This window comes from Leucopleurus acutus (assembly GCF_964270905.1).
Source record: "Leucopleurus acutus genome assembly, chromosome: 3".
NCBI classification, from domain to species: domain Eukaryota; kingdom Metazoa; phylum Chordata; class Mammalia; order Artiodactyla; family Delphinidae; genus Leucopleurus; species Leucopleurus acutus.
Genome location: NC_139145.1, coordinates 24519191 through 24534859, shown reverse-complemented (window position 1 = coordinate 24534859; position 15669 = coordinate 24519191). Strand labels below are relative to the sequence as shown.

The window sequence follows — 15669 nt, the reverse complement described above, 5'->3', positions numbered from 1 at the left end:
ATGAATATAGTCTCTCTTGAGCTGAGTGGGGAGACAAAAGTAAATAAGCAAATATAAAATCATAAGTATAGGGCTTCCCCGGTGGCGCAGTGGTTGAAAGTCCCCCTGCCGATGCAGGGGACACGGGTTCGTGCCCCAGTCCGGGAAGATGCCACATGCCGCGGAGCGGCTGGGCCATGGCCGCTGAGCCTGCGCGTCCGGAGCCTGTGCTCCGCATTGGGAGAGGCCACAACAGTGAGAGGCCCGCGTACCGCCAAAAAAAAAAAAGCTATGAAAACAAAACCTATGGATGGAGACCTACATGAAAGATGGAAGAGTATAATAATGGCCAGAGTACATTACTGTGGCAGAAGCAGCAGCCCTTAAGGAGGACAACTTTATAAATTACAAATTGGATTTAAATAGACAGGGAATTGAAAGTGGAGACATTATTTTCTGCAGAAGATGATGGACAGGGGAGAACAAAGAAAATAAAACTGAGATTGTTAGCAAAATACAATGCTAAGCATGTAAGTTAGGACTGAGTCCTTAACTTTCATTTTTATTAATGAGTGGGTGAGTATAGATTACTGACTACACACAACCAAGCCTGGGAACACATTTTATATTTATGATCTTTGTGCCTAAAACTAGATTCACCTGCAATTTAATATGACACTAGGACAATGACTGGCCAAGTTTTAGATTAATCACTCTTACACAAAGATTTTTCATTCATATAATCTCAAACAAATACTGCGTCACCAATTAAGTTCCAGATCCTATGCACTCTGGCTGAAGATAGAAATATCTTGCAAGCCCAGCGTCACTTTCCTCTTTCTCTGGTAACAAATCACACTTTCTATTATGACAATGGCCCCAGTTATCGGCCCAGGAATAAACACTTGACTCAGGAAGAGCCAATTAAAGCCCTCCTTTACAGTTGATCGAGAGCTTGAAGGTTAGAGTATTTCAATCTTATGAAATTTTTGTAAAACAAAATTATTTCAAAATCTACTAATTATTCTTTAAGTTCTAGAAACTGCATTCTGTGACTAAGAGGACAATTTATTTGCCGTCGGTTCTGCTCTGCCCACTTTATGTTTCTGTTATTGTGAGATAAAGGCAGTGGGGAATGGCAAACCAATTCTGATTCATTCAACACATGAGTGCTCCTTAGGTACAAAACACCATTCTGAACATTGTCCGAGGTAAAAAGATAAATAATACCTAGCCCCTTACCCTCAAGGATCTTCCAGCTTAGCAAGGGAAATAAAACATGCACACAGATGACTGCAACAAAAAGAAGATAATGATTGCTGCCAGACGTTTGGGGAGAATGAGTAGAGCAAAGAGAGAACACAGAATAAGGCAACATTCAACAGTCAGCCAAGAACTATTTGTTGAGCAATTGCAAGCTGTGACCTGGAAATGGAAGAGGAGAACATAGATCTTCACATGGGCAGGTGAAAAATCAAGTGTTATTACTTGTAACACAGCTCTTCAAATATATTTTTTGGCACCAAGTGCCTACTAAATAGCCTTAAATTAAAAACTAAATAAGGATACAGTCTCTATCAAATATAGCCTCAGGTACTGATGCCTAAATACTAGGATCACAGTATTTGTGTTCCCAAGGATGCCTTTCTATTGCTTTGCTTCTTTCCCCTTTCCAAATTAGCTAATGCTGCCTTACCAGGATATCTATTTCACTTGTTCCAGCCTTTTTGATCCAATGTATTGAATAGCAGAATAGGTGAGTTACAAGAGGATATTTTGACTTCAAACAACAGAAATAAAATACTATATAATTGAAAAAAAAGAGGCACATGTGGATCCAGGAGTTCAGGCACATGTGGATCCAGGCACATGTGGATCAGGCACATGTGGATCCAGGAGTTTCAGGCACATGTGGATCCAGGAGTTCACATGTTCTAACCAGGTCCCTTTCTCTCTTCCCCACCCCTTCTTCTCTCTGCCTTTTCTCCTCTCTGGTAGTTCTCATTATGGGATTCAAATATTTCCCTGTTTATGTGGGAGCTTCTGGCACAGCTGCAGGCTTATACCCTCGCAGCTCCAGGGCTGGCTGGAAGGGGCGGGCGCATCACAGCATAAGGTTGCACAAGGTGTGCACTTATATAGCAGGGCATCACATCTATGAGTGATTGATGATCACATTGTATACAGGGGTAGCTTCGCATAGTTTTTACATCACTTTTCTTGAAGATGGCAGTAAAATGGTATGTTTTTACAAAATCAAATAGTGTAACGTTGTCCAAAAGATATACATAAAGCATTTAGAGGAAGGAGGCTCCTTTTACTTTTAACTCCGGCACGGATTGTCTATTGGACAGTGGTAACCCTATGTCATCAACCTCGTTACTCCAGCAGAAGTCCAGGGATTAGCCCTGCATAACTCTTGTTAGCCTCTATTCCCTTCCTTGAACACTGTAGCCAGAAGGTTTTTTTCCTCCTCAAACCTTAAGTATTGAAACCTGGAGGAGGGGCATGTCTGAAAAGAAAATGATGGACTGGACTCTCCCTAGAAGGAAGATAAATGGGTGGTCAAGAAGAAAAAAAATAAAATCCTCTGTACCAGGAAATGTTTGGAGTGTTTTTTGGGTATCAAAAAACGGGTGCCCTACACATAAAGCAACAAAGGATATTGGTCTAAAAAGAACACCATGGCCAAAGGTGCATGACCTATTTCAACAGAGGATTTGAAAGTTAAAAGTTAACCTGTAAAACATTCAATTCAATTTCATCATTTTACAGATGGGCAAAGTAAAACTCAGGCACAGGAACAGAAGTGCCAAGGTCATACAGGTGGTTGGTGGAAGAGACAACCAACTTCCCAACTTCTGACTTTTTAGGTGTGTGTGTGTGTGTTGTTTTGTTTATGTGCAAGGACATTTTTCTTTAGTACACTAACATTACAACAGAAAGTATAGTCTTGTTTTGGTTTTCTCTGCGCCCTCAATTCTGTATAAGACAGTTTCGCTGCCCTCCAACAGAAAGGCTCAGCAAGAGTAGAGACCACCATAAGCAGTACACGTGGGCACCAAGGGCAGATACATTGCCCTTCCTTGTGTAGGAACTAGGGCCACTTGTTGCTTTAATGGGCCAAGTTTGGGCTGGACCTGCAGGAGGGGACACCTTTGAAAAACAGCTTCCTAACTGCACTACAACCTGCTCTGGCATCCTGGTTCCACTCCCCAAACCCCCCAAATCTTCAGCCAGAAAAAAAAAAAAGAAGAATGGATCACTGGATCGATGGGGAGATTTCTGTCTGCTCCTCGTACTGCCACCTCTTTCTTGCTATTTCCTGCCCGAGGAAACCTGACATCAGCCCAAAAGCATCTCTGGAAATGGGTAGGAGGGAGCCTTACACCTGTCAGCGCCAGAGAAGAAAGGGCGCTCTGCAGAGTTCTCAGTTGTTCCATCTCTTGCGATGAAAGGAAGAAAAGGAGCGAATCCGCCACAGATTTACTGGAGACCAGGGTTACTTCATCCGGCTCCGGCCACAGTAACCCCTGAAGACCAAAGATGCATTTCCATTCCCAGCATTTCTTGTTGGCGTCTTTCCCTACAGGCTAGCCCAGTGCCTGGCCCCGGAGAAGTCTCTGCGTAAAGGTTCTTTAGGTCATAAATCAGGCTCCTGTGTGTATGTGTGTTTTTCTTAGGAAAAACTGGCACAGACGAATTAGCAGTACAGACTGGGGTCTCCCTACTACCCTTCATGCTTGGCGGCATCACCTTCGACTACCTCGCATTCTCCCGGCGCTGACAGTCCCGGCTCCGGACCTCAGGGTTGGAAGCAGTCAGCCCCAGCTAGAACCGCCCTGTCCGGGGCTGATGCCACCCTGTGCCTAGAATGTGCGTGTGGGTGCAGGCGGGCGAGCGAGCGGCTTCTACAGTGAGACCGAAGCAGGAGCTCAGCCTTCGCCTGCGACCTGCAATCCCCAGATTCCCTGGGGACCTCGAAACTCCCAATCGGAGGTACTCCCCCCCCCACAGCCGCCCACCTATTCCCTCCCCTCTTACCTCAGCACGCAGCCCCTCCCTGCGTGATGATGCAAAACCGTGGGGAGGGTGGGCGCTGGGAAGGGTGGGGAGAGCCTGAGAGCGAGCGAGGGTGGGAGGGAGTGGGCGGAGGAGGAGAGGGAGCCGAACGCGCATTTAAAGCGATAGCCATGCTCGCTCTCTCCCCAGTGCTGGGCTGTTGGAGAGCTCGAGCTGCAAGCCACCGAGCGCGAGCTCGAGCGCGGCGCGCTGGCCGGGGAACCCAAGAGCGCACGGCGCCCCAAGATGGCAGGCGCCGCGGGACCCCCCACCCTCGCCGGCTGCCCTTTCCCGGGCGCCCCTACCCTCCTCGCCCGCAGGAGACCCTGGGCTTCCCCGGAGGAGCTCACCCCAAGGGGCCAGGACTCCGGCGAGCCCGCCACCGTCCCCTCGAGTGCCGCCGCCACCACCGCAGCCACGGGAGCAGCATGGTCCAGCTGGGGAAGCTGCTCCGCGCCCTGACTTTGATGAAGCTTCCCTGCTGCGTGCTGGAGGTGCTTCTGTGCGCGCTGGCGGCGGCGGCGCGCGGCCAGGAGATGTACGCCCCGCACTCCATTCGGATCGAAGGGGACGTCACCCTCGGGGGGCTGTTCCCGGTGCACGGGAAGGGTCCCAGCGGAGTGCCCTGCGGCGACATCAAGAGGGAGAACGGGATCCACAGGCTGGAAGCGATGCTCTACGCCCTGGACCAGATCAACAGCGATCCCAACCTGCTGCCCAACGTGACGCTGGGAGCGCGGATCCTGGACACTTGTTCCAGGGACACTTATGCGCTCGAACAGTCGCTCACTTTCGTCCAGGCGCTCATCCAGAAGGACACCTCCGAAGTGCGCTGCACCAACGGCGAGCCTCCGGTTTTCGTCAAGCCCGAGAAAGTAGTTGGAGTGATTGGGGCTTCGGGGAGTTCGGTCTCCATCATGGTAGCCAACATCCTGAGGCTTTTCCAGGTAGGGGGGCGCTCCCTCCGGGGCAGAGCGCGCCGTAGCTCCCCGCGCTCTTTATCCTGAAGGCTGGCTTGGACTCCAGGGGTGCGGGGTCTGGTCAGCCTTCGCTCATTTCCACCCTGGAGATCCTGCCGAATCCCTCCCACCTCACCGGAGGAGGTACTTTCCCTGCTTGATTCATTTCCCTTCCATCTCTCCCCTGTCCGCGCTCCACTCCATCCGGCTTGACATTCTGGATTTATGGCCCCATTGACAAGAAACAGTCTCCGAAAAACAAGGCGATGATTTAAATGGGTTTGCATTCGAGTGAAATATGGTTCCAAAACAGGCTTGTAAAAGTGCCGGGCTCCTGTGAGAGCCACTTAGGCGCAAGGAATATGAAAGATGAGAAGACGCCTAGAAACTAGGCATTTCTCAACTCCCCAGCTTCCCTGCCCCAAGCCGCCCGACAAGCTGCAGCTCCCTTGGAAAATTTCCAGAAGAGCTTAGGGAGGCAGTTCTTAAACCGAAGGCTAGGTCTTCACCTACATTTGGACGTGAATTGCCCATTTCGCTCGGGTTGGATTTCCTGACCTGTAACCTGTCTCTGCGAGGGCATGGGGCGGAAGGCGTGGGGACTGTCCTCAAGCGGGGAGAAGCCACCCGCAGACGTGCCCCCAGGTGATTTGCTCTGGGCAGTTGTTTGCACCGTCTAAACTGCCTTTGCGATCCGGCCACTGGCAGGAGCCGGGCGATCAGCTTTCTACTCCTGCCAGCTCAGAGCCCGGAGGTGAGCTCATGCTAACTGCGAAACACAGTCGCTTTGTCTGCACCCACCCTGTGCCCATCCTTTCCCACGACCTCTCTAACGCAGCCCTCAACCCCAGTCCTGGGTTTTGAGGACGATTCTCAGAGCCAGACAAGAAGGCGCCTGGAGGGAGGCAGTAGGGTGCGCTGAGCAAGGCCGGGCGGTCCTCTAGCTCCGGGTGCAGGCGGGCAACGGCGGAAGAATGCGAGGACGGCTGAAGATGCGAGGACGACGGATCGGGCCCGCTGAGCGGTGGGCGGTGCTGCAGTGCTCTCTCACCGCCTGCTCCCGCAGCCTCGGCCCCAAGGCTCCTGTGCCGCCCTGGGTATAGATGGATGGCTTCTGGATGAAGAAATTGAGTTTCAGGGTCTGCGTGACTATGGGTTCTCTTGTTTCTCTGTCTTTCTTCCTGTGTGTCTCTCTCCTTGTGTCTCTTTCTCCCTGCTTTTTTTTTTTTTGTCTGTCTGTTTTTATGTTCTCCCTTTCAATTTCTGCCTCTCTTTTCCTTCTCTACCCCTATCTCCAAGTTTTTTGTTCATCTCTGTCTTGAAGTGATCCTTTCCTAATGCACAGCTCTCTCCCTGCCTGGTAGGACCCAAGCTCCGTTAGTCCCTTCTCCAGATGTTCTGGCTGACCCTTATGCTCCCCGTAGCTAAAAAGTCGGCTCCCTCTCAAGTGCCTTTCCTGAAGCATGTTGGGTTTCTGGAGGGGACTCCTTGTGAGATTCAAGCTGTCACTACATCAGCACCCAGGGGTATGAAGTCTGTGTTTGTGCCAGAAGGAGGGGTGCCTGTCTAAAGCTGCAGCCTGGTATGGCCCCTCTGAGCCTCTGAGCATCCCTAGCACCTGTTGAGTATGCCACCTCTAGATGTTTGCAAGGCCAAAAGTGCTTCTGGGCAGCCTTCACTTTGAGGTAATGCTTTCAGGAAGAGCCTGGGTTGTTGGAAGCAAAACCCAGAAGCAAGTCAGAAAGAGAGAGACAAATACCGTATGCTAACACATATATATGGAATTTAAAAAAAAAATGTCATGAAAAACCTAGGGGTGAAACAGGAATAAAGACACAGACTTACTAGAGAATGGACTTGAGGCTATGGGGAGGGGGAAGGGTAAACGGTGACAAAGCGATAAAGAGGCATGGACATATATACACTACCAAACGTAAGGTAGATAGCTAGTGGGAAGCAGCCGCATAGCACAGAGAGATCAGCTCGGTGCTTTGTGACCGCCTGGAGGGGTGGGATAGGGAGGGTGGGAAAAAAAAAAACAAAAAACAAAAACCCAGAAGCACTTCCTTTACCTCTGAGCTTAAACTAGAGAACCTGAGGAGGCAGCGCTGCAGGGAGGATGAGGCCAGAGGTCACCTGAGAACCACAGGGGCAACTCACAGTATTTTTACTGGAGCTCTGGGGGTTGAAGGCACATTTGCTGTTTGACATTTTAAAAATTATTTTGGTGCCTTCACTTGGAGCTTGGGAGCTTGCAGATGGGCCTGCCTGTCGAAAAAAGAGTGAAATCTTAAAGTCAAGAGAGAGCTTGCAGACTAGGTGAAGGATTGTGTTTGCTGAAAAAGATTCCAGGGGGAGCTGATTCCTTCTCTGGTGTGTGGATCTGAGGCACTTGCAAGAAAAGAGAACGCTTGCCTTATGCTTAGTTCCCCCGTTCCCTGGGCTGGGAAGGAAAGGAACTGAATGCCAGCATTAGCAGTGTGCGTTGGGACCAAAACCATTCAGAGAAAACACTGTCATTTTCCTCTAATTTGCAAATTGCAGCTATTCATGTTGGATTGAACAGCTGAGGGAAAAGAGCCCCCAGTTTTCACCTGCATTTATTGAGAAGAGGCTGGTAGTAAGAGGGATGCACCAACTTGTGGCTTGTGCTGCAAGCTGGATATAAGCTTGGTGTGAGCATCCTGGTTAACCACTGCCCATGTTCAAATATACAGAGATAGATTCCAACAGTCTCTTCCAGTAACCTTATTTTTGCGTGTGATCTTAGAAGCTCCTGGCATGTAAGTCCAGTCCCCAGTTTCCCAGCCTCTGTAAACCTGCAAAATGAATAGAGAGAATAGTGGAACACAGACCCCTTGTTCAAAGACACAGTCACTTTAGGGAAAGAGGAAAAGAACAGGTAGGTGAATCTTCTCTGGGATTGCAGGGTTCAGCTCAATGAAGACTGTCCTGGATAAAAGAAACTCCTCTAAATGGTTGAATTCTTAGCTCTCCAGAGATTTGAGTTTTCTTTTCCCCAGTCCCTGTGGGTTGCTGTGGGGAATGTGTCAAACCTATCATTTGAGGTAAAAATTTATGGTGAGGTAAGCTTCTAGGCTGGGGGAAGGAAGACTTAGTGACTGAAATGGGGGATGCTAAGCACTGGGGGGCAGGAAGGAACAAGGAGCTAGTAATGGATGTAACAAATGCTGCAGCTGCCAGCAAAGCCTGGATTGAACTTCCTTCCTGAAAATGAGGACCCGGGCAAGAATGACCACTCAGATGTAAACAGTGTCTCTGACGGGGAATTCTCATCTGCCTGCCGGTGGGCCAGAGCTGAGCAAGTCCTTTCTGTCTCCTCTGTATGCACACTGAATTGGTTAGTAAGTGACATGTCAGAGGACAGGAATCCTATTCAGTGGATCTTTCAAATCCAGGAGTTTGAGGCTAATGAAATTAGTGTGAGGCCAGGGCTCTGCCAACTAGAAGTCACTGCAGCCACCCTGCAATGCATTTTCAGCCTGAAGGGAGCATCAGGGAGGAATTTCGGGAGATTTGTTTCGGAGCCTGTACAAAATAATACTCTCCTAATGCTAAGAAAGATTAAATGTAAATTAATATTGACTACGAGTAACATATTTAAAAAATAATCGCCGAGTGGGGGATGGCTTAAAGTGGAGAGATTATATAATATGGTGGCCAAAGAATAAATCTCCTCTGACCACTGTTTCATGGGCTATAAGTAAGATCTATCACAATGGAAAGTAATGGGAACGTTTTTATTCAAGGCTTCTCTGCTATTGACTTGAGAGCAAACACTCTGAGAGTATAAATTACTCTTGCTATGTGCTGACTCTGAATGAACAATATTTCATGTGCAGTGACATGGTCTAAGCTATAGACTTGGAATTGAATGGCATCTGTTTCAATTGTTTTGTTCTCTCAAGAGCAACTAGATAGAAAAAAGTGGTCAATTTGACCCTTGTGGGAGCGTGTTGCAAATGTAAACCTGTGTCCCTCATACCATAAATGAAATACATTTGTAAATTTGTAAGTGTTTTCCTTCTGTTCATTGATGCTTGAGTATAATCTCAAACTTTGGCAGCAACATTTTATACATAAGTACTTGGTTTTCTTCCTTTCTTCTTTCTCTTCCTCCTCTCTCTCTCTCTCCATCTTATGTAATTGGATAGAACTGGGCACCTAGGATGATGTGGTGTTACTATAGTGGGATTTTTTTTTAAAAAAAAACAACTCTAACTTACCCTTTTAAACATTTCATAAATACAGGTGTCAGTGCCATTTGGAATAGTCTCTATAACAATTTCTGTCTCCACATTTACTGTGTTTCAGCAAATTTACCTAACAGATGGTGAGTGGGCAATTTTTAAAGGGGCATTTTTTAAAAGAGCGGAGAGGGAAGGAATAGAGACAGGCACATACTATATTTGAAGTTACCTCCACGTGTATTTTATGTATGTATACCCATACAATTAAGAAGTCTTTGGATGTTTTATCTTCAAGAATAATTCAGATACTGGATTACTTGAATATCATAAACATTTAGGGTTTAACAGATTCGTTACATATAGACGTTGTATCATGGATTGAAAAGACCATAGCCAGCGGGCAGCAGCGGGCGGAGCGACCGAGCGGCGGGGAGGGCTGGACGGCGGGTGCAGGGGTCCGTGCTTCCTCGCGGTGGAGGGCTGGGGTTCGCCAGAGACACCGGGTTGCTCCGCGTTGCCAGGTTACCGAGCGCGTGCCCCCCGCCCGCTCTTCCGCCCGGGCCGCGCTCGGCGCCGCCTGAGCCGCGGTGCGGGCTGCGCGGGGCGCCGGGTCCGCGGAAGCCTGGGTCGGGGGCTGCGTGAGGGACTCTCGTCGCGCGTGGACGCTGCGCGAGCGCGCGGGGGACGTAGGGCGCCGACCTGGGGCTCCCCGGCGCTCCGGCTCCGCTCAGGGCGCCCTCTCAGGGGCCTCCGGCGCGAGGCCCCCTTCGTGGTAAAGATGGCGGCGCCCAGGCGGGCCGCGCCGAGGTGAGCTGGAGCTGGGCCCGGAGAGGGGTGAGTCAGCCACGCCCAGGACTTGGACCCCGGGCTCGTCTCCCGTCTCCCGGGGAGCGGCGGGTGAGTGGGCGCGGCCGCGCGTAGGTCCCTCTCGTGGGGTGGTTAGCTCTTCGTGCGTCCGCAGACTTCTGTCGTCTGATAGTCAGATCTGGGGTGGCCCAGGTTGGAGGCGAGGGTGCTTGATTGGGGAAACCTGAGGGGTTTAAGGACTCTGTTGGGATCGTTTCAGACCCCAGCAAGAAGCTGAGCAAGTTTTCTCCTCTCTTCCCGGCTAAGTGTTCTCCCTTCTCTGAAAACGCCAGCTTTTCTGAATCACCTTGTTCCCCGGGGGGATACAGTTGGTGGTTCTGACCGTGGAACGTAGGACCCGGCGCGGGGAAGCCTGAGCTGGTTCTAGTTACTTTGTTTGCAAAGCACTTGTCTTGTCTTTGGAATCTCTGTGTATGTAATCAACGTTGGGAAGAGCCAGCGTTTTCTCCTGCAAAACACTGCGAGGGGTAACTTTATACGTAAGAAACAAGTGGGCGTTCACATCCATCTCTTTTCCAACCACTGAGTTTTGGTTGTGTTTCCTTTCTTTAAGTTTGTCTCGTTTTGAAGTGATAACGAAAGAAAGAAACAAACAAACCATAGCCAGTTACACAAAGTATGTACTCTAGTCTCAGTCCTGCCAATTATTAGCTATGTTACCTTAAGTCATTTAATTTTTCTAGGCCTCATTTTTCTCATGTGATGTTTTTTCTTTGAAAAAGTATAGTTTCTAGAAGTCTCTAATCTGTGTCATAGTTCAACTTGGAGAAAACCTGTTCTTATCCAAACTCCATGACATTGTATTTCCAGCTCCAACTTTGGACTTTGAGTGAGTTGGGGGCAACTTTTTAAGGATATTTTCACACAGCTTTTTTAGTTAATATCAGTCTAGCTGACTTGTCATACTCAGACTTTCTCCCATATTCTTTTACCAGTGTGTTCCTTAGTCATATATATAAAGACTGTTGTGGGAAAAATGACCTCCTGGGTCAGCTTACTGCATGGTCATCGACACAGGACAGAGAGTAAGATTCTGTGGATTTTACAGAAGCAGATACAGGTTTCATTTTCCATGTCCTCTCCCCTTTCATCTTACAAAAAAACAGCAGGCTTTTCTTGGAGAACTGCCAGATAATGCCATCCTGCCTCCTCACGGGCCCCGGGGATGAGTCGCCCAGGGACTGAACTCCAGTAAAGCAGGTGATTGGCTCATGGGTAGGCGTCTGACCTCGGCTAAGTCTATCAGACTGCTCTCCAGGACTTTTCTCTCAGAGCAAAATGGAAGAATTGTCTTTTCTCTCTGGAATTTCTAATCTGGGGAGATATGACTCTGGGACTCCCAGTGACCATCCAGCACAAGGAGAGACTTTCTATAAAATAAAGTCTTGCAGAGGTAAGCAGGGCTGAGGGATGGAGAGAGAGCTGGAACCCTGCTGATACTCTGGAACGTCCAGCTCCAACTGTATCTGAATATGGCTGCATCCCTGAATTTCTAGTACTTGTTTGTTGAGGTGGTTGTTGTTGTTTGGTTTTTGTTTTTAAATTTCCTTTGAGTATTTTGAATTTGTTTTCAGCCATGTGCATTTGAAAGCATCATAGCTAAAAGAGCTAATTTCCTACATTAATGTCAGGTTTGCTGACTGGCATTCCTTAAGTGAAAAATCATATCCGCTATTTTCTTTAAGTAAAATCCTTCTAGCTCAGGTTTGAGATATTCAAAACTCTGCCTCCTACCCCCCTCTTTCCAACATTTACTGTATCACCTTGAAGCATTTATGACCACATCTTTCCCATCTAGACGCAGTTGAGAGAGAGAGCAAAGACTTCTGATATAAACTGCAACCTATACGCCTCCTACCTGGAAGCTTTAGAACATACTTGATTCTTGTCATTAAAGCAAATCTTTTGTTGTTGTCTCCAGGGCACAGAAGCATTTTCATGGCATAATAGAGTACAAAGTACATTAAGCCTAACTCTACTTCTCACCCTCTTTTACTTTAAATAGGCAGAAAAGAACAATCTCAAACACATTTTCCCAACAAATAAAATACATATACGATTATGTTTAGAAGACATTTATGCAACATATAGTTAGACTGATTAATTAATGGACCTTTCGCCAATTGGCACAGTAAATATATATGTTCAATGTGCTTAATTAAAAAGAAGACAATAACATATTTTTACAGGTTAATTATCTGAGAAGAGTATTGTGCCAGCACACTTGATACTACAGTATTTCATGTTTGACAAGTAACCTTCTTTCAATTATATTTACTGCTAAATGTTTCTTGGATCAAGCTATTAAATTATAAGGTCAAAAGTAAAATGATATGAAATTACAATGATAAAGGGACACATATCCCACTTTATGAGAATAGAAGTTCTAATTTCTTTTCAATACTACTAGTAGTGACCACAATACTAATTTGAGCCCTTACTATGAGCCACTGTGCCCATATACATTTAGTTCTTACAGTAGTTCTGCAAAGGGCATATAATAATCCACACTGTAAAGCTGAAGAAAGTGATTCTCATAGCTGAAAGTCACATAGCTGGTGAGTGGCAAAGTCTAGATTCAAACTTAGAGTCGTCTGACAATGCCCAGGTTGTTGACCACTATGTACACTGCTCAATTGTTGCACCAATAAAGAAGTGCTTGAAATAATGATAGATTTGCCTACCCCGAAACTGCAGTGATTTAAAGACATCAAAGTTGCCAGTTGCTTAACCACATCTACTTACAGTAAGAAATTACATTTTATTTCATTTCTAAAACAAGATTAATTCTGCAGGCCCATCGAAACTTGAGCACACAAATCCTACCTCCAAATGAAAGATGCTTGTTTTCCATTATTCAACACATGGCCCTGTACAGAGGCAATAAATATATAGTAGAATTTTCATTCAAATAAGTGAGAAGAGAGGTTTCTTCTTGTCCTGATTCAGTGCCCATCATTATGGATTATGATGGCTCTTCCCAAACTTTACTGCATTCACTCCACTCTTTCTACAAAACTCCAGTAATGGAATCCATCATTCAGATATATGTGCAAAGCGAAAGGACTGTATTAATACAGTTGCTGAAAGTCAAGTTGATAGAGCACAGGAAATACATCCTAATAAATGCAACATTAATGTTTGTGTGGGCCTTGGAGTGAGGGGTAGAAGAATTTTCAGTTTAATGGAATATTTTGCCTCTTGCTATGAAAGTGCGGCTTAATAGTCTTGTAATTGGTCATTTACAGAATCCTCCATCTCTGGGTTTCATGCTTTCTTTACTCTGCAGCTGTTGATTCCTTCTCTTGTTCTGGATGGAAGAGAGCCACTTCAAAGGGCTCAGCCTGCCTTTTTGTGTTATTGTTGAGATGAAGATATTTCCATTTATTAAAGCATACTATTTAAACATTTTTATCATGTTTCAAACTTGACTGTGTCCTGAAGGTATGAGCACAGGCAGACATAATGGGGGATGTTTTCCAGGAGAGGACATACCCTTATCAAAGGAATTATCAGAATTTTCATGTATGGATTGAGAATCAAATTCTGGAGTTAGACCTGAATTTAAATTCATACTCACAACTTATTACCAGTCTCATCTTGATCAAACGGTTACCACACTTCTCATCAGTTTCCTTATCTTTGAAAGCAGAATAAGAGAAGTATTCCTGGTGGAGTTACACATAAAGCTCATCTGATAGGATATTCATAAGGATTTTGCACAAAATATACATGGAAATATTTTAGCACCGAGTTTAGCATGCGATTTGTCTTCAATACATTTAAGAGCTATTATTTTATTATTATTATGCTATCATTAAATATCACTATTACTTAAATGTCATTATTGCTAACATTGCTGTAAAACTACCGCAATAACCCATGATGAATTCCCCTCTTCTGTTTCCTTTGTTTAAATGGAAAATATATATATAAATCTAGACAGAGAACACTTTAGTGATCCTATTCAGTGGAGTGAGAATTTCCATGGCACTGATTAAAACAAATCCTGAATTGCATGGACTTAAGATAGCAGAGAGGGGCTTCCCTGGTGGCGCAGTGGTTGAGAGTCCGCCTGCCGATGCAGGGGACACGGGTTCGTGCCCCGGTCCGGGAAGATCCCACATGCCGCAGAGCGGCTGGGCCCGTGAGCCATGGCTGCTGAGCCTGCGCCTCCGGAGCCTGTGCTCCGCAACGGGAGAGGCTGCAACAGGGAGAGGCCCGCGTACCGAGAAGAAAAAAAGAAAAAAAAAAAAGCAGAGAGGCTAAGAGATTTGAAGTTAGACATCCCCAAGTGTGAATTCTACTGTGACCCTCTTCTAGCTCTAAAACCTTGAGGAAGTTACTTAAACTTTCTGAGCTTACTACTAGTTTCCTCATCTGTATCTTTTTCAGGACTATTTATCAAGCATCTTCCTGTTCTCTATGCTTGGACGTATCAATGAATAAATTAGACAAGAGCCTTTGCCTGCGTGCTCCTTCTTGCATGCTTTCTCCCTCCTTACACTCTCGTGTGGAAACGGATGTTATAAATAAATTCTATGCTTTGTCACAGGTTGATGGGCGCTACGGGATAAGGAAAAGGATGTGAAGCTCACTGAAGAGGCTTGGGTTGGGAGTGCTGGAGGAGTGTACAGGTAGGTTCTGTTTTTAAATAGGGTAGTCAGGGTGGATTTTATAAGTTGACATTTGAGCAAAGACTTGAAGTGAGGGAGTTGTCAGAATGTATGATGGGGTGACCACTCCCTGGGACCGGTCCCAAAACTCTAAGGCAGAAATATGCCGGGCAGCTTGGAGGAATATCAAGGAGGCCACCCTGGCTGACTTAGTCAGTGGGGAGGAAGAGACAGCAGGAGGGCTGGAGGTCGGATATGTGATGGGATGGATTGGGTAAGTCCTGGGAGGCCATCACATGCATTGTGTCTTTTACTCTAAGTGTAGGCAGCCAGGGGCAGGATTTTAGCCGAGGTGTGGCATGAACTGTCTCTTTTTTGAAAAGCATAACTGTATCTGTGGTCTTGAGGATGTGGGGAGAGAGTGGAGTCAGGGAGAATCTCGGGAGGTGACTACAGGATCCTCGAGGTCTATGTTGTTGGCCTGCACCAGGCTGCTAGTGGCTGGTAATTCTCAGAAGTGGCACATTGGGAAGGTTGTGACAGCATTTCGTGGTAGATTGAATGCAAGAATGGAAAGGAAGAGGGGGTCAAGGGTGAATTCGAGACTTAGGGCCTGGGGAACTGGAAAGGTGTGGTTACTGTCACCTAAGATGGAAAAAGTTTGGGGTAGAGCATGTTTGGGGGATTAAAGACCAGTTTTGGAGATATAAGATTTGAGATGTTTTCGTGACGTCCAAGTAGAGATGCTGAGTACACAGTTGGATACACAAGTCTGCAGTTCTGAAGAAAGGTCTAAACTAGAGATACACTTTAATACAATGGAGATATTAAGAATAATTACATGGAAGCGCTATTTTAAAGATAAAATGAAGTAATGCAATTAGCACTCTGTCTTCTCAAAACATTTAATAACTGTTAGCTAAAATAATTACCTGAAATGAAAAAATACCTATAGTTTGTTTTGTTGTTTGCAGT

At 46.5% G+C, this 15669-nt stretch overlaps 1 protein-coding gene across 9 annotated transcripts in view; it reads left to right on the top strand.

Annotated features, from left to right (window-relative positions):
• The first annotated feature begins 4494 nt into the window (after positions 1 to 4494).
• LOC309960018 (metabotropic glutamate receptor 7-like) overlaps positions 4495 to 15669 on the top strand; it is a 238919-nt gene continuing 227744 nt past the window's right edge. For all 9 annotated transcript variants that reach the window (XM_082836568.1, XM_082836569.1, XM_082836567.1 and 6 more), the window contains exons 1-2: positions 4495 to 4988; positions 14634 to 14715. In XM_082836568.1, coding sequence (XP_082692694.1) covers positions 4509 to 4988; positions 14634 to 14669 — 516 coding nt within the window. In that variant the 5' untranslated portion in view covers positions 4495 to 4508 and the 3' untranslated portion in view covers positions 14670 to 14715. The remainder of the gene's footprint in view (positions 4989 to 14633; positions 14716 to 15669) is intronic.